This window comes from Anas acuta, chromosome 1 (genome assembly GCF_963932015.1).
Source record: "Anas acuta chromosome 1, bAnaAcu1.1, whole genome shotgun sequence".
Classification (NCBI taxonomy): Eukaryota; Metazoa; Chordata; class Aves; order Anseriformes; family Anatidae; genus Anas; species Anas acuta.
In genome coordinates this window covers 42,158,679-42,181,552 of record NC_088979.1, presented here as the reverse complement: position 1 = coordinate 42,181,552, position 22,874 = coordinate 42,158,679, and the positions used below count along the sequence as shown (strand labels likewise).

The window sequence follows — 22,874 nt, the reverse complement described above, 5'->3', positions numbered from 1 at the left end:
TGATGATTTGTACAGTAGGTTTCTACAACACAATTATACAAACATAAAAAATATGCAATTTCTCATAAAATAAATAATTCCAATATAACTGAAGACTTAAAACAGGATAGCAAATGCAGTTTGGGGGGAGGTGTCCTTAATTACTTCACACATACACCCGCCATTTTTGGTGTTACCTTTCCCTCATCTTTGAGGAAATACGTATAGAGGGTGCAATCAAACATTTTAGTGATTGCTTTTCCTTTTTTTTTTAAAAAAAAAATCTGCTACTTTAAAAGCCTCTGATCACTGAACAGATCACTATAAAGAATCAACATTTTTCATTAAAAATGTAAAACCAAGTCTTAACCATAGCTATCATACAGAGCAGTTCAGAAATTGATCATAATTTGCAGTACCCTGGTTATCATCTTCTCCCTCTACACTGTTGTATGCTGTTATTCGTTCCTTTGCACATTCCAGAAATCTAAAGGTAACCCATTCAACTGATTGTTAAAGAAAATTGTGAGAAACAAAAGACAAAGTAATAAATACGCTTCAATTTGACAATAAGCCATCTTGCCTTTGAGCTACAAATCTTACCAGTTAAGGCTGAGAACTTTTGAATGCCCAATTAAACATACTAGTTTTCCAGAAATCTAAATTAATTCTTTACTTTTTAAAAAATGAATCCTCTAGGATTTATCAATTCCTATCAAGTATTTCCACCTTTTAGTAGGGCACTATTTCAAGTTTATTAAATAGATCTCTCAGGACATTAGGTTCAATTATCATCAGAAACATTACAGAAACACTGATAAAATTGTTACTGAAGTAAGAACAACATACATCATGTTTGCTGGTGAGAAACCTAAAGTGATTTTTATTTGATTTTTATTTTTTGAAATGTGAATACTAAAAACACGTTTTATTGACAGCATAGAAGTTTCCCTTTTTAAAGATATTTTTCAGAAAGACTTCAGTGGTACGTTACCGATGACATTTTTTCCAAGAACTGTTCCATTCATACAATGCCTGCACAGAAGTCCCACCTCTAACACATTGCTTTTTAATGCTATGCAATGCTGCTCATACTTCCACTTCTGAAATTTTTAAAAACATTGTCAGTTTCTCTCAAATTCAGGTTGGACCAACTGTTTCAAGCTTAGTGTGCTGATGGCTATGCATCTGTCACTGTGATGTCGGCCTTTCTGTGGACTGTTGAACAGAGTAGGAAGTAGAATTTCCATCTAGTATCCTGGGACTGGATATCGTTGCTATAAAGAGAAAGAAAGACTACTTCAACCAGAGCAACTACTAAAATGGATGTTTTGAGTAATCCACAAAAAATATAAAGCTTCAGAGCACTACAAACACATAGCCCCCAAATTTCCATTTTTCCCCACATCTCTTCCCTTCCCTCTTACTTAGTAGGGTTAGAAAAATACCAGCCATATTTTTGTTTCTAAACACACACAAGCACATTAACTCCAAATGAACCTTTTTAACAAATCCAATCAAGTTTATTCAAATCTTATTTGATTAGGCAAAGGAAGTTCTGGGCTTCCAGACCCTCCTCATTCCACTGCTTTTGTTCATTGATGGTTTTCTCAGTATTTTGAGTTTTCTTAAATAAATGCTTTTTGCAAAAACTGCCATGCAAGAATGGTATTTCTAGATACTTTATCTAGATACTCCATTTTTTTGGTAATTCTTGCAGCAGACATAATAGGATTAGGACCAAATGTGAGAGGGAAGTAGAAATGTAATTATTTACTTCCATAATAACAAAGGCTGCACTGTTCCCTTACTGACATAACTAAGACCAGTGAAAATCATTGCACCTGCTTACGTTCCTTGGAAAGGATGCTGGAGCATTCATTTTTAACAGCCTGTTATCTACTATGAAACATACGTATATTCCCAACGAAAATCAGCTGAGTTTCATCACTTGATTTAGGCTGAGCCTACCTTTTCCCATTTCCCTATACATTGATGTAACACATATCAACATTTATTAGACAACACAACTGAAGTTCCCCATCAGGACATTACATACCACTTCTGTGAAATCCCTGAATTTGATTTTCATTTTTATGCTTCCAGGTAGAAATGTTGCAATTTGCATTTTGACCAAATACCACGTTATACGTTTTCGCTTTATGGAAACAGGATTGCTTCTCTGGAGATTTTGCTCTCAGCAACTGACTGTCCTTATGGCTTAAAGCACATTCCTAGGTTTATAAGGAAAAGTTTATTTTAAAACCATTTTCACAAAAAATCCCCCAAAGAAACAAGATCCAAACTTACTATCTGAAATTGTCAAGTTAAAGTTAATACCTTTGCCTCCATCCTTCCTCTTCTGAAATGAAAGAGCAATAAAAATGTTTTGTCTTGACAATTGCTGAGACAGGCTGTCAACAAGAATCTCTTAAAGCATACATGCTCTGAATGAGCCAGGCTCAATTCTTTCAGCCAGCAATAGCCATGCTTTTTGCTTTCCATTCTCTGGGGGTTCTCTGTTTTAAGAGCTGAATTAAGTACATTAATGTCAGCAATGCAAATTCTAATCCAAAATATAAAATTGAGTTTAATCAGGATCGAGCCATTGCAAGACTGGCCGTGGGAAAAGCCAGTTGTGTGACATTGCTGACCATCTCGAACATATTTGATAGGAGCCAACTGATTCTGAAGGATAGTCACACATAATCCATATCCACCAGGATGCCTGCGACAGGACCTCAGAGTTGATGAGTATTTTTAGAAGTTAGAGGAATAAAAGATTCATCTATTCTTCCTGTTATGGGCAGTTATCCTAATCTTAACTGAGCTGAGTCCCAGATTTATTGCCATTGGTCTGTGAGACAGCATCAATCCACTCTACCATGGAAGAGAAGCAGCTATTAGTGTATCACATCCAGAACTGAAATCAAGACTGAATGAGCTTTTTTTTTATATATATATATTTATGAATATATATAAATATATTTATATTTATATATACATACATACATATATACATATATATATATATATACACACACACACACACACATATATATATATATGGCTGATGCAGCTGAAGTGTCAGAGGAGAACGCTTGGATAAAAGCGTTATATATATATAAGTTACTGGTCACTACCATCTCTCCTTCGAAGACCATAAACCATTAAGTAGAAGACAATATACAACTAAGTTTATAAGACCATATACTAAGTCTGAGGAGATGACTTTTGCTTTCTCCTGCAAAGAAACTGTAGCCCTGCTTCCCTTGCTCTGGAAGAATTCTTCCCCATCAGTCACGAGACTAAGAGCCTGGGAATCTTGCTAGTTGTCTTCTGTAGGCTTTTTTAAAGTAGGTCACTACAGGGCTCATAATCAAAAGACTCATCTCACCAAGAGACCCCCACCAAGTCAGCCTTTTAGAAACAGTGAAGAAAACTGGAGGCAAGTTTATAAAATGAAGTGGTGGACAGTATTCCCCCAAAAATGTGATTTCCCACAGGCACTCAAGATTTTGAAAACTAAGCAATAAAAGAAAAAAAGCAAGAACAACAAAATGAAGGACAGACCATAAGCAGCCTCAAAACCTACCCTTTATGCATGTACCTCAGTTTCTCGTTAAACTACCTTTTCCTTTATTACAGCTTACAATGTTTGTCCTATATTTCTTCCTTGTTTTCAACATACTTGAAATGATGCTATATTGATATGCTGTTTTGCACTTAATTGCCTGACAGTTTTTTTTCTCATACCCCTTGAAACTGAGTAAAATAATGAACAGATGAATTAGATGGGAAGACTTTTTCCAGTAATTTAACTCCTACCTTTGTTTTAGGAAGCTGAGATTTATTCTGAAATATGTTAGTATTCACATCATTTTCTCTGCAACTGTTTTCAGCCCCCACAGTATCCATAATGCTGCTTCCACATGTCTGTGTATTATAACCACTGTCCACCTGAAATCAAGAGGAAGAACTTTAAATTGTACTGCAATTTATCACCAATAAATCAAGTATAAAAATCTGAGGGATATGACTTAAATTAAGCTTCGTTAATCAAATGTAACCAACTATCAGATACTAACAAAAGGAAGTTGTAAAATAGTCAGCCAGAATTTGTTTGGATCAAGTTAAATGTATTACTGTACGTAGTGACATTAAAAAAAAATCATTAAGTGTATGTAAGTATGTAAGGTCTACTGGAGAAAGGAAGTTGGGGTGGACCCATGGTAAAAGCCCCAGTACAACCTGCAAGCTACATCCAGTGAGGGAAAAATAGGCAAATGCATCCAGCATGGCATACATGCTAAACATGCCTTTATTTAGTTCGATTTGATAGGAAAGCAAAAAGGGTTTTGTTTTTACCTGAATGCTGCTGCTGTCACAAGGATTTGCACTGCTTTCCGCAAGAGGCGACATGCACATGCGAGAGTTCTCAATGCTGAAAGTGATCCCTGTCATAAAGCTGGTCATGGGTGCATTGCTGTTGCCAATTGTTTCTTTTATCCAAGCGTTCTCCTCTGACACTTCAGCTGCATCAGCCATATCTACAGTATTATTCTCCTTTAAGCCTTCTGTATCCTGAAACGATGACAGCCTTTGATGACAAGCTTCCGAGTGATCTTGTGCAATAGACACAGTTGTTACAACAAGATGTGTACCATGTGCAAAAGCATCACCGTCCTGCTGACACAAGTTTATCCCGTTATCCATTTCTGGGAACCGCACTTCCGCGGGAGCAGCATTTTCTTTGTCCTCATCCTCGTCATGATTTTCAACTGCAAATGGTATTCTGATGACAGAAGTCTGATACTGGGCAGATCCCCTACATCCTCCAAGACTCATAGGAGAACAATTTTTAATTGGAGAACAACCATCTATGTAAGGACTTCTTGTACTTGGGGGTGTCATTCTATTGGATGCAGAAGCAATATCTGGAGAACAAAATGTAAGTTTTCTTTGGTCTGTGCACAGGAAAAAAAAACAAAGTTATTCCATTAGATACCAGAAGTCACTATGCTCAAAGCTCCGCAGTACTTGGAATAATTATAGCCAACTACACAGTATTTCAGAGAATTGCCTCCTTGCCCCAAGGCCTTCTAGAATCCAAGTTTTACCACCAAATTTTTTTCCAACTCTGTATTTTGCAAGGCAAACTATGTCTAAGGCTGAGGAGGTCTTGCATTTTCAAACAGCAATGTTATAGTGTTCCCAGGAAAGTGTGTGCAGGCTGGTTCCCCATCTGTTTTCAGAATAAAAAATACGCACACATTCCATAAGCATGTAAAAATTTTTAAGTAGCGATAAAATTGTCAAAAAATTAAAATCAAGTGTGGGGAAACACCAATGCAATCTGTTTATGTAATCGTACTGAAACATTATAAGGCTCAGAGCAGAATCATGCATAAACATGGCTCAAGTCCTCCCAGGTAACGGATGAAAAATGAAAATACTGACATTTTCTAGAGGAACAACAAGGACACCAACGGTTGTCATTTCTTCTCTAGTCAAGTTCATTTTAAATCATCTTGACCATAACATGATTTGAAAGCTCAAGCTAAATATCCCTTGTCCAATTAAAATGCTTCAGGTCTGACCAAATCAAAACTGTGACCTATCTGCTCAGGCATATGGCTTTAAACCCCCTCCACACACTAGATTAATCCTTCACATTTTGTTCATTAGGTCTCCATTCCTTTTTCTAAATTATTTTCCTTAACTGATTCTTGCAAGCAGATACACTTCCCTGTTTCACATTATTCAGATACTTCACAGCCAACGACTGTGCCAAACAGAAGGAGACTGCTGGCATGCCAAGCCCACTACCTTGTCTCTGAAACAAATTCCAGTAAAAACACTGCTGCTTATTTAATCCAAACGTGTAAATCAAAAACGAGTAATACATATACAGTGAAACCATACCTGACAGTGGTGTATGTCTTATATGAAAAGCAATTGGTGAAAAAGCAGGAGAACCAGCATGTGCAGGAGACCCCTCTGGAAACGGGGGGCTGGTTATGCTTCCCAGACTGTACGCCCTTGTTCCTCCCTGAATAGGACTGGATGAAAACTGACCCTTCAATAACAAAAAAAAACCAACACATTTTCATAATGGAAACTTCAATTAATATGCACACAATAAATTTTCTTATTTACAAGCTTAATATGGCAGTACTGAGGGAAATCTAGCCTTCTTGTATGAAGACAATCTTTCATTGGTTTGGCTTTGTTCCACCTTTTCACTTGGACTTTACGCCTCCACATAGAAGAGCAATGGCCTCTGTCACTTAATACCAACTGAGAATGTAACACCCATTATATTTAATAACTACAAGAAGCCTAAACCGAGTGTATAGTCAAGTATTTCACCTCAGTTTCTAACACCATGACAGATGAAAGCTGCCTACTATTTATATTGTAATGGAATCAATATCTTTATTGCTTAACTCACAAGCAAAGTAATTTTCCTCAAAAAAACACACAATAGATCTTGCTTAAGAGTCTGGTGCAAAATATATATTTTAGCAGTATAATTGTGTTACAGGAATGCTTTACTATAGCATGGACTTTTTTTTAAGCTACACTCTTGCTGGAATTATTTTTTTCCATGCACTTCAGCCTCCAAACAGATGAAGCCATACCACCATGCCACCTAAAAGAGCTTAGCTGGTTATCTGGACATAAGATTCACCCTCAGTTTAGGAAACAGGCATAACATTCAATTTTCTAATATTTGTCTATTCATCTGAATTTGCTGGTCAATGGAGAAAAGTTTATGTAGCACTACATTCAAATATCTGTTTATATGAAAAGTTATTTCTCCCACCACAAGTGAGCTTATGAGCTATAAGGGTTATAATTGTATCATCAGTTTTTATCAGCTAATATTTTAGTGAGCACCTCATCGATTTAAACATTTTTTCCCATATGTACTCATTTTACAAATAACCAGTTCCCAACATATTTACAGAAAACTCCTTGATATAGCAATTCGTACTTCATTTTCATAGCAAAAGGAAATTAAAACACAATGCCTTCTATAGAGAATAGCAGCATGACATTATAGTTTTATGCATGATTAAAAATTAGTTCTATGTTCTTTTAAGACTTCTGTTCATATAAATTTGTTCTGAAAATGGAATTTGAAAAAAAAAAACACCCTTGGTCTAATACCTGCTCTCCCATAAAGCAGTTGTAGCGTTCTAAAAAAACATGGCTGTTCATCTTGTTAAATCTGTTACAAAACAGAATTGGTGCAGCCTGCTGTAAAGAGTTTGTGCCAGCTAAGTCACATCCCATCCATCCCCCAACAGGCTACTTACTGAGCTAGATGTTTCCAGGGGGCTTCTGCACCGGACTGGAGATATATCTATTGAACAAAGCACTCCAAGTGGCTGACTACCGCATGGATTATGCAGAGGAGGGGACAAACACTCAGATACACTTCCATTTTCTTCTAAAAACAACTTTCTTCTGAGTGATGAAGAGCTCAGGTTTTCCTGAGACTGATCTGCAAATTCATCAGTTCTAAAATATTCACCTAGAAACGTGGGGGGAAAGTTGTTTCCAATAAGAACGCAAGAAAAACTTTCCACTATGGAGGCATATATAACAAAACATTTAATCCAATTTACCATTACAGCACGGAATTGAACTAATTTAGGGACCTATCCCAATTTGTTAACATTACAACAATCATTACACTCTACCTACTAAGGTTCTGCTTCTGCCTATCAACCTTTAACACATTAGTCTGCAATTTATTTAACAGAGAGAGGGGCTAGCATCTACTTACTGGCCTGTTTCCAAAACTATATTACTCTTAACATTTTAAATTGGTGAAAGGGATTTTATACTCTATAAGCAAGACAAGACCCTTTTTCAAGTATCTCATGTGCTCTGATGGTCATGGTGATGTATCCAAAAGATAAAACAGATTGAACTTGACGTTAAAGCAGTTTAGCAGTTTACAGTAGAAGTGCAATATTAACAAACACTCATTCAAATATCTTGCTCTAATTGGTTATTTAGCGTAAGAGATGAAAGTTCACCTGAATTCATGCACTACTTGTTGATGAAAACATTTGTTAAGATCAAACACTGAAGCACTGTGTATGGTTCTATTTTAGTTTTGATAACCAAGTTAAATAAGTTTACACTGCAATCTCACAAATAATTTAACTGGCACAATCGGGGGATTGTGAACTTCAATATTGGGATAGGAGCAAGCAGCCAAAAAAGTCTGAACTGTCTATTCACATCTCGAAACTGTAAGAAGAGGCCTTTACAGTCCTTTTGCCTAGAGAGCCAAGCAGTCATTGCTTGATCTGGTAGACAGAGAAATTAATTTTGTACTGTTCTCCCTTCCTCCTCAGCAACCATGGCATTTTTGCCACCATTTAACTGCCAGTCACCACCACAGCTTAACTTAAATTAAAGGCACATAATTACAGCACAGTTTTACTCAAGGAAAGACTGGGCTGTAAGCCTTATTGTAGAGCTGACCTAATCACAAGTCACTGTCAAAGTTAACTAACTGCTATATTTGAAGGAGGAAAAAAAAGTCTTCTGCTTATTAACAATTTTGCATTTGGTGTTTTAATATAGCTCAAATAATCCTCCTTTTCTTTTATCCTTATGTCTACACTCATATCAACTTTAAGTTGTATGTCAACATACATGCAACATCCAATAACTGGCTATTTTTAAGACCACTTACTAAAAGCTCTAATTCATACATTAAATTTTCCTTATTTCATAAGACAAAAACAGCAAAAACAAGACAAAAACACCTTTTCTATTTAGACATCCATAATTAAATTTAGATATTACAAAGCATACCTAGTATTTTCTCTAAATTAAAATCCACTGGCAAAGACAGTACTGTCTGACAAGCAGCTGTAATGAATAAAATCAACAAAATTAGCTTACAGTGACCTTTTAGTATAACTGTAGAAACAAAAATTAACTTTTAAATTACATTGCGATTGAGCTATTTAAAGGTTACAGTTGCAATAAGGAAAAGTGTTAATTAAGACTAGGATTCTGATTTGGCAACACTATACATAGCATACTCATCAAGCCTAGAGATAAAATAGAGGGCTGTAGTACAGAGGCCTCTGGAGAGGCATTCTTAACAGAGGAAATAGGCCTCTGATGAAAAGAAGGATTGAAAAGGAAATGGGAGAAAGACCAAAATACCTTGGAAGAAAAAAATCTGTAATGAAACAGACACCTTACAACATCTTTTAATCTTTTAAACTATTTATTTGGCAGAGAGAATAACCAAGATTTTGTAACCCAAAATGATCCAATACATTAAAGGTTTCTTGAAACTAATTTACCCATAAACCTGAAGCTTTTATTTACTATTTGTAAATTCAGATAATAGAGCACGTATGGACTTGGAAAAAGTACACTCCACAGAGGTGTTTTTTTTGTGTGTGTGTTTTTGTTTTTTTTTTTTTTTTACTTTTTGAAGACTATGAACCAATATAATAGAATGAAATTACTATAAGAAACAGATATTAAGATAAGCAGTAGCACACAGTTCAAGAACAGTTCTTGAACTAATATTTCTTCAGGAATATTGACCAAAAAATCATTCCCTTTTGAAGTTAAGTAGCCTTTAAAAAGTGGGTTACAGTGCTTCAAAGAAAACCTGTAATTTCAGACATTGCTTTTTCCTCACCATTGCTTTTCCCAGGCTGCAGAGGTAGCTGTCTTCCAATTGGAGAAATGCTATTTAGATCTATGGCTGTGAAACAGATAAGAATTTAAATTTAAGTATGTGCTGCATATAGTTCTGAAACTTAACAGCTGTAAATTAGAATATTTGATACAGAAATTGTATATAGCTGTATTAAAGTTTTGGAGAGATTAGAAAGGAATACTAAAGTTACAATTATATCCGATTAAGAATTACAGTATTTCTATTAAAAAAAGCTTTGTGAAATAGCATCAACTTTGCCCAAATCTTTGCCCACTGCAGCCTCCTCTACATTAGAGATTAGAAACAAAACTGGATTATGGCTAGCAAATAGGCTGCGTTAAAAGTAAAATACATTTGCAAAAAATTATGCAGACCGGACTTGAAGACAAAGAATCTACCACTCTATCCTTTTTATACAGCATTACACCACTTTGTTTCACCACTCACTTTCCCAGGTCTAGGATTGTGGCTTATGTTCTTTGCTCAAGAATTGATTATTTTAAAATTGACAATTCAAAACCCACTATCCATACCTTGCATCTCCTTGAGGAAGTACTTTAATAGTTTATCAAAGACCCCAAACACTTATTTAAGAATTTCCTGCCACACAGTATTTCAAAGCCAACACTTGTTCAGCTTCTAAGCCACCTACTGTGCGTTGACTATGTTATTAATATTGTTATACGATTTTAAACAAAACCTAATAATGGCATATATTAAATAAGTTTAGAAAACCCACAACATACAGTGATAGTGACATAGCAGGACACAGAGGACAACAGGAACTTACATACCAAATAAAGGTAGAAAAATATAGAACTCTGTTCCCATACATTTATACTGACAGGAAAGCAATCGGAATATGAGAAAGATGACAAAGAAAAGAATGAAACGGAAGACCCGGCTATTATCACTACTGGCTCAGCAAAGTTGTGTGTGTGAACTAAGCTGGTTGGAGAAATGTTATGACAGGAAGAAGATTTAAGAACAGGATCCAAAAGATGAAATAGAAAAAAATTAAGATGCTGGATTAATAAATAATTTTTAAACTAAGAAAGCACTTGGAGAGAACTGTTAGAAATCCATCAGTTGTGCCATCTTTTATTAGTGGTTCTTGAAATTTGAAGTTAAAAAAAGCAATGGATAATTTTTTCAAATGCTAGACAATTCTAGGTGGACAGACAAAAGCTACTTACATTTAGTTGAATTAAACTGAGAAACTTGCTTGCCTTCGTGATCAGTCCAAGGAGAAGGAACTATTAGTCTTTTTGTGAAAAACTAGAGTAAAATAGAATAAAAAACAACTTAGCATTTTTAAGAATTGTGAACTCCCAGCTTATTTTAGATTAGTACTCTGACCAAGAAAAAAATTAAGGCATACCTTTTACTATTAACAGACCTATATTTAAGAATTTTACTTCTTCCTTCCCCAAACCTAAAGGAAAGTTTTCTTATACCTATATATTGTTATTTCAGGTCCCAAGTTATTAATGAGGAACAGTTTGATTTAAAAAGAACCCGTGTTCTGAATGTCATATACCAGCTCAGATCTTTCAAGTCTGCACAATGAAAACTGTAGACACTTAATTAACATTAACTATCCATTTAAAAAATTGAATCATCTCTACAGCACTTACTGCATACTACCATATTTGCAGCGTAGTTTAACATACTTAAAAAAAATAAAATTTGAAATTAAGTTGTTGTACTTTGACAACTGAGCTATTTTGCAAAAGTAGAAAAGAAACTCTGCAGTAGCAGTAAGAAATGTGTATGACCAAGGCTTTTTGGTAATATTAGTTCATATGGCTTAGTTGTTTCCATACCTGCTGTCAGTTATACTCTAAAACTAGTCTGATGTTAAGAACATAAACACTATTACTTAGCCTCAAGAAACATGTGGCAAATTCTGTTCTCACAATAAAAGCAAGACTGAAATTGAAGAAATCTCAACGTGAAATGCGCAACTACTACAGGTGTGATTTTTATCCAAGTTTCCGAGTTATCATTTCCATGCTGTTCTTAGGCCTCACAAGGAAGTTTTTTGTTTGTTTGTTTGTTTTGTTTGTTGTTTTTTTGTTTTTTTTTTGGGGGGGAGGGGGAGAAGTATATAGTTAAAACAAATTAACATTTTAGAGCATAGAAAGTTTGATTACCTCCTCAATGGCTTTTTGCCTTCTGTCTTCTGTCTCCTTATCAATTCTAAGGAACAAAAACCAATTAAGTTACAAAACTATTGCAATTGGAAAAAAATAGAGTCCAACCATGTAGTCTTTTTTTTTAAAAAAGCATATTTATAAGAGAAATATGATAAACGAAATCATACTAAACTTTAAGACTTCATGTTTTTACTGTTACAAGCAATAAACTCATACTACAAGTTCAGAAATGGACAAACATATGACAGTTACTTTAATTCATTTCAAAAAGTTGTGTACAATTTACAGATACAGATTTGCTGACCTTCTATTTACTCTTTGTATCAGTAAGCATATTTTTTAAATATGAACAAAGGCTCAATTATAGTTGATTTTCCAAAATAAACCATTTACTCACGTTGAACTTTGTAAGCCTAATATGGTAACAGTTCAAAGGAGCTTACTATAAAATCAAGTAGAATAAAATATTTGAAAAAAAAGAGAGCAACAGAACATATTTAGAGCACATTTGCACACTCAAATTTCTGACACAGCCTACTTTCCCAGCACAGGATTCTCCCTTTAAAATAGCATAGTGTTTCCTGAGCTGAAGAAACTATTTTTCAATTTGAACCAATTAACACATTCCCTTAACACACCTTTTGCAAAAAAAAAAAATCAAGAAGCCTAATCTAAAAATAGTCATTAAAATTTGCAACTACTTCTACCACCTTCAAATATTTGAGCTTCTCTGTTTATATTTCCTCTAACAATCACATTCAAGTCTCAATTACTACTTTCTATTTTATAAGATTCACAATAGATTACAATGACTTTTCATCATTTTAGAAAGATCAATCATAATACTTTGCGGTAGAGTTAGTATCCTGAGTACATAATATTAAAAATCAGTCAGGTAACAGACATTATTTGCTAAAAAAAAAAAAAACAAACAGATATAGGTGTAGCTATACATAAATAAAGTTTCCCTCGTAGCTCTCTTTCTTTGATGAGAATCAGACTTTAAAGAGTTCTACAGTACTTTGATATGCTACCTTTCGCATCATCTAAGCAGATGTAGCTGAAGACATTATAAATGACTGTTCTGTGAAGATGCTTGCACAAAATGGTGGTACAGTACCAAAAAAGTAAACATACAATCATTGTTTAGTTACGCATAGTGGATCATGAGTAATAAGCATCCCTGCAAGTCAGACTCCAAAGGATGAACAGTGAAACCGGGAAAGCAGCTCCCACTAAAAGCACTGACTAGCGCAGAGATAGGATGGGTTTTCTTTAGTGCCTAACTCACGAAAATAAAGTGAAAGTGGCATGTGTATTTAACAGGAATAAAAGCCAGTCTTGCACACAACTTCAAGCAACAGAGCACTTCCAGCTTTGACACGCAGAATGCAAGACAGCATAGATTCTACCACCAGAAAGTAAAAACAAAAAGTTCCTGTACAAGACTGTGCCACAGTAACAAAACACAGCTATGTAAATTACTGATATGCCTTCTATTTTTCCTTAACAGTTTGCCAGGAAAAGGTTCTTGAAATTGCTTTATAAATAATGCAATGAACATACAGCACATAGATGATGCCCAGTTTATGAAAACAGTATTATTGCACAAACCTAAGTCTACATATAATACACACACACTACACAGAGTGCTCATAGGTTTTCACACTGGTGCTACCCAAGGTTTTCATTACGTACTGGAGAATTAACAGTTTGAAATATACCCCAAATTCCTTATGCTTGTGGTTCTTTGCAAGTGCCTGAGAAAATGACTTTGTTAATGAGCTTTATTAAAACAGTATATAGTTCAGGTAACGTTATTTTGGATGCCCCGTCCCTGGAAGTGTTCAAGGCCAGGCTGGATGGGGCTTTGAGCAACCTGGTCTGGTGGGAGGTGTCCCTGCCCATGGCAGGGGTTGGAACCAGATGAGATTTAAGGTCCTTTCCAACCCAAAACATACTGTAGTTTTCAAAACACATGCTTCAAAAAGTCTTTTTTTTTTTAAATCAGAAACTTCTAATGTCAAGAGCTGCATATGACACTTTTTAGTTTCTGTAAAGCAGTATTTATGCAAGATAAATTAAAATCAGTTGTCATACAAAGTTTTACATACATACTTCTCTCTCTCCCCCTCCATGCATCCACCCATATACATGACCCACAGATATAGCCAAGGACAGTTATATTCTTTCTACATCTCTACTATAAACAGAAAATCCTATTCCTTCTTACACCTCCTTCCTGTCCAAAAAGAGCAACGAAAATACAGTCAGACTGTAAGAAAAACTGTCTAATCCACAACATCCAGAGGACTCTCGCCTTGAACAGCCCTCTATCTGTTCCTCCATTTCATTTGCAGGACTTGGAAGTCCTACAGGAATAAACTGGAAAGAAGATTGTTTTACTATTCCTTTACTATGGTGCTTCGTGTCATGAGGTGCAATTCTTTGTGGAAGTTCACATCTGAGAAACATATGGGACTACTTACAGGAATCAACACTTTTGATCTTCCCTTGACTACCTTTGACACATCACTGCATTAGTAGCATTAAATACCATCCTTCAACCTGTGCACTGACTACCAAGCCTGTTGTACTTGCTCGTATTCCCCCCCACCATGAAAAGATTCAAAGAAAGGACAAAGTTGTGATCAAGATCCCATATAACCTCAAGTAACTAACTTAAAGACAAAGATTTTAGGCTTTTCTCCTTCGCATTAGTTATAATCGTACTTTTCAAAAATAGTACTGGCTTGTCAATACTGGCTTTCCCAGCTTTATCCTTCTGCATGTGTCCCAAAGACAAAAGAAGTCCATGCTTCCTGTGTGTCAATGCTGAACGCTCTGAGAAGATAAACTGTGTTGTGATAAGAACAGGATTGTGGCAAGGCAGGAGAGGTAGCTAGATAGTAGTTATTGGCAAGTTATCTTTCCTGCTTTTGTTGACTGCTGTATCTGTCTTCCAAATTGCAATCTTAGAGGCACTGCTGTTCTTAACTTTAAAAAAAGAGTAATACAGAGGAGCCTCATCTAAAGGCTATATCCACGTCAGGGACATGTAAAAATTTATGTTGTAAGATTTGAATAAAAGATCTTTAATGTTGTGAGAAATACCAATAAAGCAAACAAACAGTGTTCTGCTATTCAAGCTAAGTTAACTGCCTAAAAACAGATGGTGAGTTACCTAGCATGACTCAAATACATTGCTTGGCGTCGAACATCTTCTGAGTCAATTTCCACAGGATTTATTAGAGCAAGCTGGTCGATAGACCATCTAAATTTTCCTGGTGTCTAAAATAAAAAAAAAAAAAGAAATGGAAACTTAATGCTTGCTAGTGAAATATTATAAACATAAAACCACAGGACAAATACCTATAGAACAACATAGCCATAACTTGCAGATAATTTGTCAAAGCCAATCAAAAAAGTTTCTACTTAAATGACCTACTTCCAAAAGAAAACAACAACACAACAAAACCCCACCTCAATCAGATTTTTTCATCTTGGTAGTGGTATGAAAATGATTTGTGAGATTATATGCAGTGGAAGCCTATTGGTAACGTTTACGAATCTAGTTGTCATTTTTTCCCCTCAACTTCTGAGGACAAATTTACTGAAGATCTAGAACATGGGATAAAACTGCTTCTGGATTGCCACAATGAAAAATGTGGTTCCCTGAAAACGCATTAGATAATGTGTTTATCTAATCCAACATATCCAAATAATATAGCAACCTTCCTTTTATTCCACTTTTCCAAGGAGCCTCAGGAGTTGTAATACCATATGCAGACCACAAAGGCACACTTTGGGGGAATGCTGTGCATAGTTCACAACAAAATACAGTTCAAGAATAAAGCAACCTCCCTCCTTTATTTAATTAAACACTTACGTACAAAACACTGAGCAAATGATCTACCAAGTCTACCCTTTTAGCTTCACCAGCGCAGCCCTCTGCAAACCTTATTGAGGTAATTTCCAGTGAAAATCAGAATGCAATTTACAGCTGAAAAATGTGTTCCATACACATGTGCAATGCATGATATATATGCAAGCAGCTCATGGTAAAAGTAAAAATAACTGTTGCTTGCACACAGACTGCTTAGCACTTAAGTAGGATTTGGTTTTGTTCCACTTAATGTGGGACAAGAGCACCACTGCCATACTTATTTTTTAAAACTGTTCTTTATTCTTTTATTTTTCTTGTATTTACCAAGTATATGCTAACCTATTGGCACACCACATATTTAAAGTTTAAAATAATTGTTATTATCAATAAGGTACGAAGACTGAGCAACAATGTTAGTACTTTAAGAAGCATGCTGAAGTCAGCAACAGAACCACAGAAATGCCCTCAAATTTCTTGGCTTAGTACTACATTGAAATACACTAAAATAAAATGCAGTGTTCAAGCATTTTAGAACATTAGTGCTATATATAACATCTATATAGCTATCTAAAGACTAGATCTTACAGATGAAGATTTTGTTGACTTAAAGACTGAAGGACTGGAGACAATCTGCTCCTGAAGTGTATAATAATCGCTTGGACTTTCAAAAGGATTCAGGACCACGGCGCGTCCTGGAGTTTCAGGCGTGATCTGCATTTTAGCTTCTTTGGTATCACCCATGCCAATGAGCTGTGCCTAGAAAAGAGAGAGAAAAGGGAGAGGGGAAGGAAGTTAGAATTCTGGTGTGCTTTTTTTGGGGGGTTGTCTTAATGATTTTAAGGAGCAATGGTTTAACATTAGGAGCCAAGAGAGTAGCAAAGATAGGTAACTCGGGCTTGGTGATACTGACTTTTGTATAGAATCGTAAAGATTGGACAAGCCCTCCAAGACCACCTGGTCCAACCATCACCCTACCACCAATGTCACCCACTAAGCCATGTCCCTAGGCGCCAGGTCCAACCTTTCCTTGAACACCCCCAGGGACAGTGACTCCACCACCTCCCTGGGCAACCTGTTCCAATGCCTGACTGCTCTTTCTGAGAGGATATTTCCACTAATTTCCAACCTAAACCTCTCCTGGTGCAACTTGAGGCCATTCCCTCTGGTCATATTGTTAGTTATCTGTGAGAAGAGGCTGACCCCCAGCTCCCCACACCTTCCTTCCAGGTAGCTGCAGAGAGCAGTGAGGTCTCCCCTGAGCCCCCTCTTCCCCAGGGGGCACAACCGCCCCGACCCCACACCGACGCACTCCCGCTCAGCATCATTCCCTGAGGGGACAGCGCGCGAGCAACCCAAACACCGCTCCCGAAAGCCTCAAAAAGCAAAAGAAAAAATAAATTAAAAACCAAAGACGTTTAAAAAGCACCGCGGCAGCGCTGAAAGCGAGCGCCCCCCCCCCCTCCCCTCACGTACCCCCCGGGCCCCCCCGAGCCGCGGGCGCTGAGCGCGGCCGTTGTGGCCGTTGGCGGGCGGGTGCCGGGCGCCCGCTGCCGCTCGCCCCAGCTCAAAGCGGCCGCGGCCGCGGCGCCGCCAGGCTCTTTAACTGCCCCCGCCCCCTCCGCGGCGCTGCCCAATCAGAGCGCGCCGCCCCCGCGGCCGAGCCAATGGCGGCTCGCCCTCCTGTCTCGAACGGGCCAATAGGCAGCGGGGGCCGCGGCACGAATTCGAACCGCGCTGCTGGGCGGGGCGGGGCCTGGGGGGGCGGCGTCACGTGACGCGGGAGGGGAGGCTTCCGCTTCCGGGTGGGGCTCGCGCGGTCGCCATGGCGAGCAACGCCGCCAGCCTCAACGCCGTGAGGGAGACCATGGACGGTGAGGGGGCAAATAGCCCTAATTAAACCCTAATTAAGCCCTAATTAAACCCAGGAGATGTTTATTAAGCTCTGGGTTCGGCTAATATGCCTGTTATTAAGCTGTGGGTGTACCAGTTCCCTTCCTCAGGAGGGCGGCCTGGTGATGAAGGGGCTGTGAGGAGAGCAGCGGGCGCTACAGAGCCAGAATAGCCCAAAGTACAAATTAAAATGACCGCCCTGTGGCATAAAGGGTCCGGGAGAAGCGGCACTGAAAGCAGGGGGAAATATTTATGAGTCTAGAGACTTATAGATACTCTTAAAATAAATAAACTAAACTAAATAAACAAATAAACTAAAATAAATAAACAAATAACCTAAAGTAAATAAACAAACTCTCAGCAACGTGAGCAGGGTGAATAAAAATAAAGTTGTTGCCGTTCCTTGTCAGGCTAACTCTGGAGAATCAAAGCTAGCAGGCTCTGGAGGCGTGTTTTAACTCTGTGTCTTAAAAAAAAAGCACCATGTGGAATGGATGCTAAAAGTTAAGGATGCTTAGAGGAGGCAGATGTGACTTGGGGGGGAGGTGGGGAATCAGAGGGGACAAACTTAGTATGGACAAACAGCTTTTTTCTGTTGTGGAGGGAGAAGCTAAGGCAGCTTGGAGGGGACGCTTGACACTATCTGGTGGAAAAGCAGAGGTAGCCAACAGGGCATAAAATTACATCTTTTGAGGGAAATACAGCAGAACTTTGAGGGCGTAATGTAAGTTTTTCTGGAGGACGGCTGGGGCAAATTCTGTGGGTTTCAGGCTGAGCAGAAAGCAGCTGAGAAATCCCTTGAGGGTGGTTTAATATGAAGGCTTCCTTTGGAAGTGCGCTAATGAGGCTCATAATTTAACTCCTATGGCCAGATAACTTTTGTTGTTGTGAAAGTCAGAGGATTTCTTCCACAGCATCTGACTTTTTTCCCTGTGACTTCAGTGGAATTGACTGGATGTGTTAGGCCTTTCATTTCTTGGCCTGTGTAAATGTGACTGAGGCTGTGCTACAATATGCTTTTGTTACACTGAAGCGTACACAATACAAAATATACACAATATTTTCATAGCTGTCAAGAGGACAGGAGTTGCATGCCATGTTGGTTTTATATGGTAAGAGTGACCTACTTTATTTTCTTCTAATTTGGGGGAGTAGCATCTATACAAACTAAAGCTGTATCGACATAGCCTCAGGTTGGAGATTACCGTGGCACCCAGAAATAAACTCTCAACAAGCTCTGCTGCTATATGTGTAATTAAAACTGTTTAAGGGTATTAAAGAAATGGGGCCTTCCAGGGAAGACTTGAAAGGGAAGAGGGGGATTTTTGTTACAACACAACAGACTGCAATCTCCTTCTCTAGAAGGTTTCATATCGACATGTAATCCTGTAAGTCTTTTTTCATGTTATGTAAAATTCTAATAGTATTGCTTGTCCTTAGTCCACTATTAGTGTTGGATATAAAGCCAGGCTTAGCTATAAAACGAAAGGGCTAGAAAGCTCCTGGGATTCTCTGTCAAAGCTTCCAGTCCATTTAAACTTGTCTTCGAGTAAGTATTTGGAGTTCAAAACTGCATATTCTTATAGCCTACCTTTCACATAATTTGCAAGCAGTTTAATCATTGATTTTTTTCACTTTTTCCAAAACCCGTTATCCAGCGTTAAGTTTGCTGAATCAGAGATGCATGATACCTAAGTCAGTGAGGAGCTGTAGATTCTGACTTGCACTGGAAAGCAGACCACAAATACTGTTGAGGTTCATGCTGCACATGCTTTCCTTGACTGCCACCTCCACGGATTCTACAGTGAAAAATAAATTTTGATGAAAAACACTTTTGATTGCTGTAGGGTCTAAATTGATTTCATTTTTTCCTTTTACAGTTCTGTTTGAGATTTCAAGAATATTAAATACTGGTTTGGATATGGAGACCTTGTCTATTTGTGTGCGACTTTGTGAGCAGGGCATCAATCCAGAAGCATTATCTTCTGTTATTAAAGAACTGCGTAAAGCTACAGAAGCTCTAAAGGTATTTCTGTTAATTAAAAAGCACGTACCCTTAAAAGAATCAAATCTATGTTCAGTTTGCTATACTTCCATGTATAAATTCTACTTTGAAATAAAAAGCAGTCTTCTAATCTGGAGTTTTCAGCTGCCATTTGCCCCCTCATCTGCATCATGTTGTGATTATTTTGCTGCTTTCTTCTTCAACCTGCATCAGCTTACTTAAGCAACTTCAGCTTCAGTGTTCAGTGTTTGTAAACAAGTTCATGCAGCTGCTGGTGTTTATGTAGACTTCACACATTGCTCTAACCACATCCACCCATGCTTTAAATCTCTCCGTGGGCAAGCAAAGGAATTTCATAGGGGTGCATGTGGATATACGTGATGTTTTGTAATTTAGCTGTTCAGCTAATAGAGTAAATGACTAGAATTTAAAAAACTGACCTGCCTTTTTAAAGGGTTTTTGTTCTTTACTACCTACCTAAGCGTTATGGTTTCTTTTCCAGTGTAACTTATTTCTCTGGGGTTGGAGGGAAAGTCCATTTCTAGCCTATCTATTTCTGTTCTGATCTGTACAAAACTCAATTTCTAGATTTTGACTGTATGTATGCTACTCAGGGCTATTTTTCCACCCTTGAGTTTTTGACTATCATAGAACCTCATCCCATTGGCCTCTGCCCATCGACCCATCCTGTCCAGGTCCCTCTGCAGGGCCTTCCTACCCTTCAGCAGATAAACGCTTCCCCCCAGCTTGGTGTCGTCTGCAAACTTACTGAGGGTGCACTCAGTTCCCTCATCCAAATCATCACTAAAGGTGTTAAAGAGGATTGGCCCCAACACCGACTCCTGGGGAACACCACTGGTGACCAGTCACCAGCTGGATTTCACTCCAGTCACCACCACTCTCTGGGCACAGCCATCCAGCCAGTTTTTAACCCAGCAAAGGGTGTACCTGCCCAAGCCATGGGCTGTCAGCTTCTCCAGGAGAATACCGTGGGAGACCATGTCAAAGGCCTTGCTGAAGTCTCAGTAGACTACATCAACAGCCTTTCCCTCATCCACCAGGCGGGTCACCTGGTCACAGAAGGAGATGAGGTTGGTCAGGCAGGACTGGCCTTTCATGAACCTATGCTGGCAGGGCTTGATCCCCTGGCTGTCCCGCACATGCTGTGTGATTGCCTTCAAGATGACCTGTTCCATCACCTCTCCTGGCACCGCGGTCAGGCTGACAGGCCTGTAGTTCCCTGGGTCCTCCTCACGACCCTTCTTATAGATGGGTGCCACATTGGCAAGTCTTCAGTTAGGACTGGAGATCGAGTTGGGACCTCTCCAGATGACCAAGACCACTGACAGATGATGGAAAGTGGCCCAGCAATCACATTCACCAACTCCCTTGGCACCCTCATATGGATCCCATCCAGTCCTGTTGAAAGACAGTCCAGGTGGAGCTGCAGGTCTCTAACTGTTTCTACCAGAGGTGTGGGGGGGTTCTTCTGCTCCTTGTCCCAGACTTCCAGGCCAGGAGGATGAGTACCCCAAGGACAGGTTAGTAAAAACAGATGCAAAGTCAGATGTTTGGTCCTCTTGCTGTTAATATATTTATAAAAAATGTTTTTTTTTATCCTTAACCGTAGTGGCCAGGTTGAGTTCATGCTAGGCTTTGGCCTTCCTGATTATTTCTCTGGATATGCTGGTAACTTCCTCGTACTCTCCTCGAGTTGCCTGTCCCTTCTTCCACAGACAAAACTCTTTGTCTCCCAGATACACAGTAGAAGTTCCCTGTTCAGCCATGCTGGTCATGCTTTTGTTGCTGTCCTTTGCCTGTTTGTCCCATAACTGGCTTAAAATTTACTAATGCCTGCCTGCCATCAGTACTGCACCTCGTTGTGTGAGTTAAGTTGCGCAGTTATGAAGGCTTAGGAAATGGATCAAATATTTGATTAAATATTTGATCAAATAATTGGCAATGTGATTTAGGCAGTTGCGATGTGTCATTTTTAATAAATTTTTTGTAAATAATTTCACTGAGTGAGCAATAATTAGAGATTTTCCTTTGGGGTTCACTACGCAAAGTTTCATGCATTTTTGCACTTACTGAAAGCATTAGAGTAAAATGGTCAGGATACAATCTGCTCAGATAAAGATACATGATTTAACAAAACAAACAGAAATGGCGATGTTTATAAAGGCTAATGGCAGTTGAAAGCATTATTAAATATATATATATATTAAGCTATTCCTTAGAGAACAACATGACAGCTTATGAAGATTATAAATAGCTTATCTTTAGATTTGAAGTTTTCTACGTAGGTGTAAGGCTTTAACTTGCTTGGTATTTTCTTTTTACGACTTGTAATAAATGTTTTTTCTTTTTCTAGGCTGCTGAAAATATGACAGGCTGACATGGGAGAAGCGTTCTGCATGAGAAGAATTCAAAGTTGTAGGGGTAATAGATATGAAAATTGACTGCTGTTCAGACATAAAGTGAAATTATGGCTGTGAAGGTTTCAGAATATTTCTGTAATCTTCTTGAAAAGGATGATGTACAGAACAGCTTTGAGAAGTTTTTTTAAAATAAGATAGGCCCAACAATAATTTTTTTATTCTTTAATACTTGGTTATTTTTGTGAACCATTTGTAAATACAGTGTAATCACACTTTAGCATCCAGTATTTTTAAACCATGCCAGGTACTGAACACTTGCTGAAATTGCTAGCATGTTCCAGTGGATATTTTGAGTATAGCTGGTTAATGCATCCTTTAGAACTGCTAATGTATCCTGTTTTTACTCCTGTATTTGTATAAACCAATGCAGACACTTTGATCTGTGGTCAAGATAGGAATGAAGCCCCTCCTGACTTGATTGTAACTAGAGTATCAGTGATAATTTAAGTGACTTCAGTCTCATTCCGAAAGAAATAAAGCACTTTTATAATGAAGCTAATTAATTGTCCTTTTAATTCATGTTGTTATAAGAAGTGTTTTTAACCTGAGTAAAAAAGGAACTTCGACTTATGCAGATATCTATGTAAATTTGAATTCTGTATGGCAGAGGGATATCTTACAGAGTTCAAATCCTATTTAGTTTACACTTGTTTGGAGTACTAGACCTGAAAATATTAAGCCTATGTTGTTACTTCCTACTCAAAGCATATATAGAAATTACCAGATTTGGTTGTGAGTCTTAATGCTCATTTTTTTGTAGGAATGTCTCTATATTCAGCACTAGGAATTTTCACTGATG

At 37.9% G+C, this 22,874-nt stretch overlaps 2 protein-coding genes across 2 annotated transcripts; one reads left to right on the top strand and one right to left on the bottom strand.

The window, feature by feature from the left end:
* Window positions 1-259: 259 nt before the first annotated feature.
* On the bottom strand, window positions 260-17,370 carry BORA (BORA aurora kinase A activator). Its single transcript, XM_068676087.1, has 13 exons — window positions 17,213-17,370; window positions 16,325-16,495; window positions 15,038-15,144; window positions 11,851-11,896; window positions 10,891-10,972; window positions 9,674-9,739; window positions 8,824-8,880; window positions 7,305-7,522; window positions 5,905-6,058; window positions 4,348-4,946; window positions 3,808-3,939; window positions 2,039-2,213; window positions 260-1,256 (listed from the first exon to the last, which is right to left on the bottom strand). The coding sequence occupies exons 2-13, from the start codon at window positions 16,478-16,480 to the stop codon at window positions 1,171-1,173; spliced, it is 1,878 nt and encodes a 625-aa protein (XP_068532188.1). The 5' UTR covers window positions 16,481-16,495; window positions 17,213-17,370; the 3' UTR covers window positions 260-1,170.
* A 109-nt stretch (window positions 17,371-17,479) lies between these two features.
* Window positions 17,480-22,574, top strand: MZT1 (mitotic spindle organizing protein 1). The gene is made up of 3 exons (XM_068676098.1): window positions 17,480-17,610; window positions 19,510-19,655; window positions 22,009-22,574. Exons 1-3 carry the CDS (start codon window positions 17,562-17,564, stop codon window positions 22,030-22,032), a joined length of 219 nt encoding a protein of 72 aa, XP_068532199.1. The 5' UTR covers window positions 17,480-17,561; the 3' UTR covers window positions 22,033-22,574.
* The last annotated feature ends 300 nt before the right edge of the window (window positions 22,575-22,874 follow it).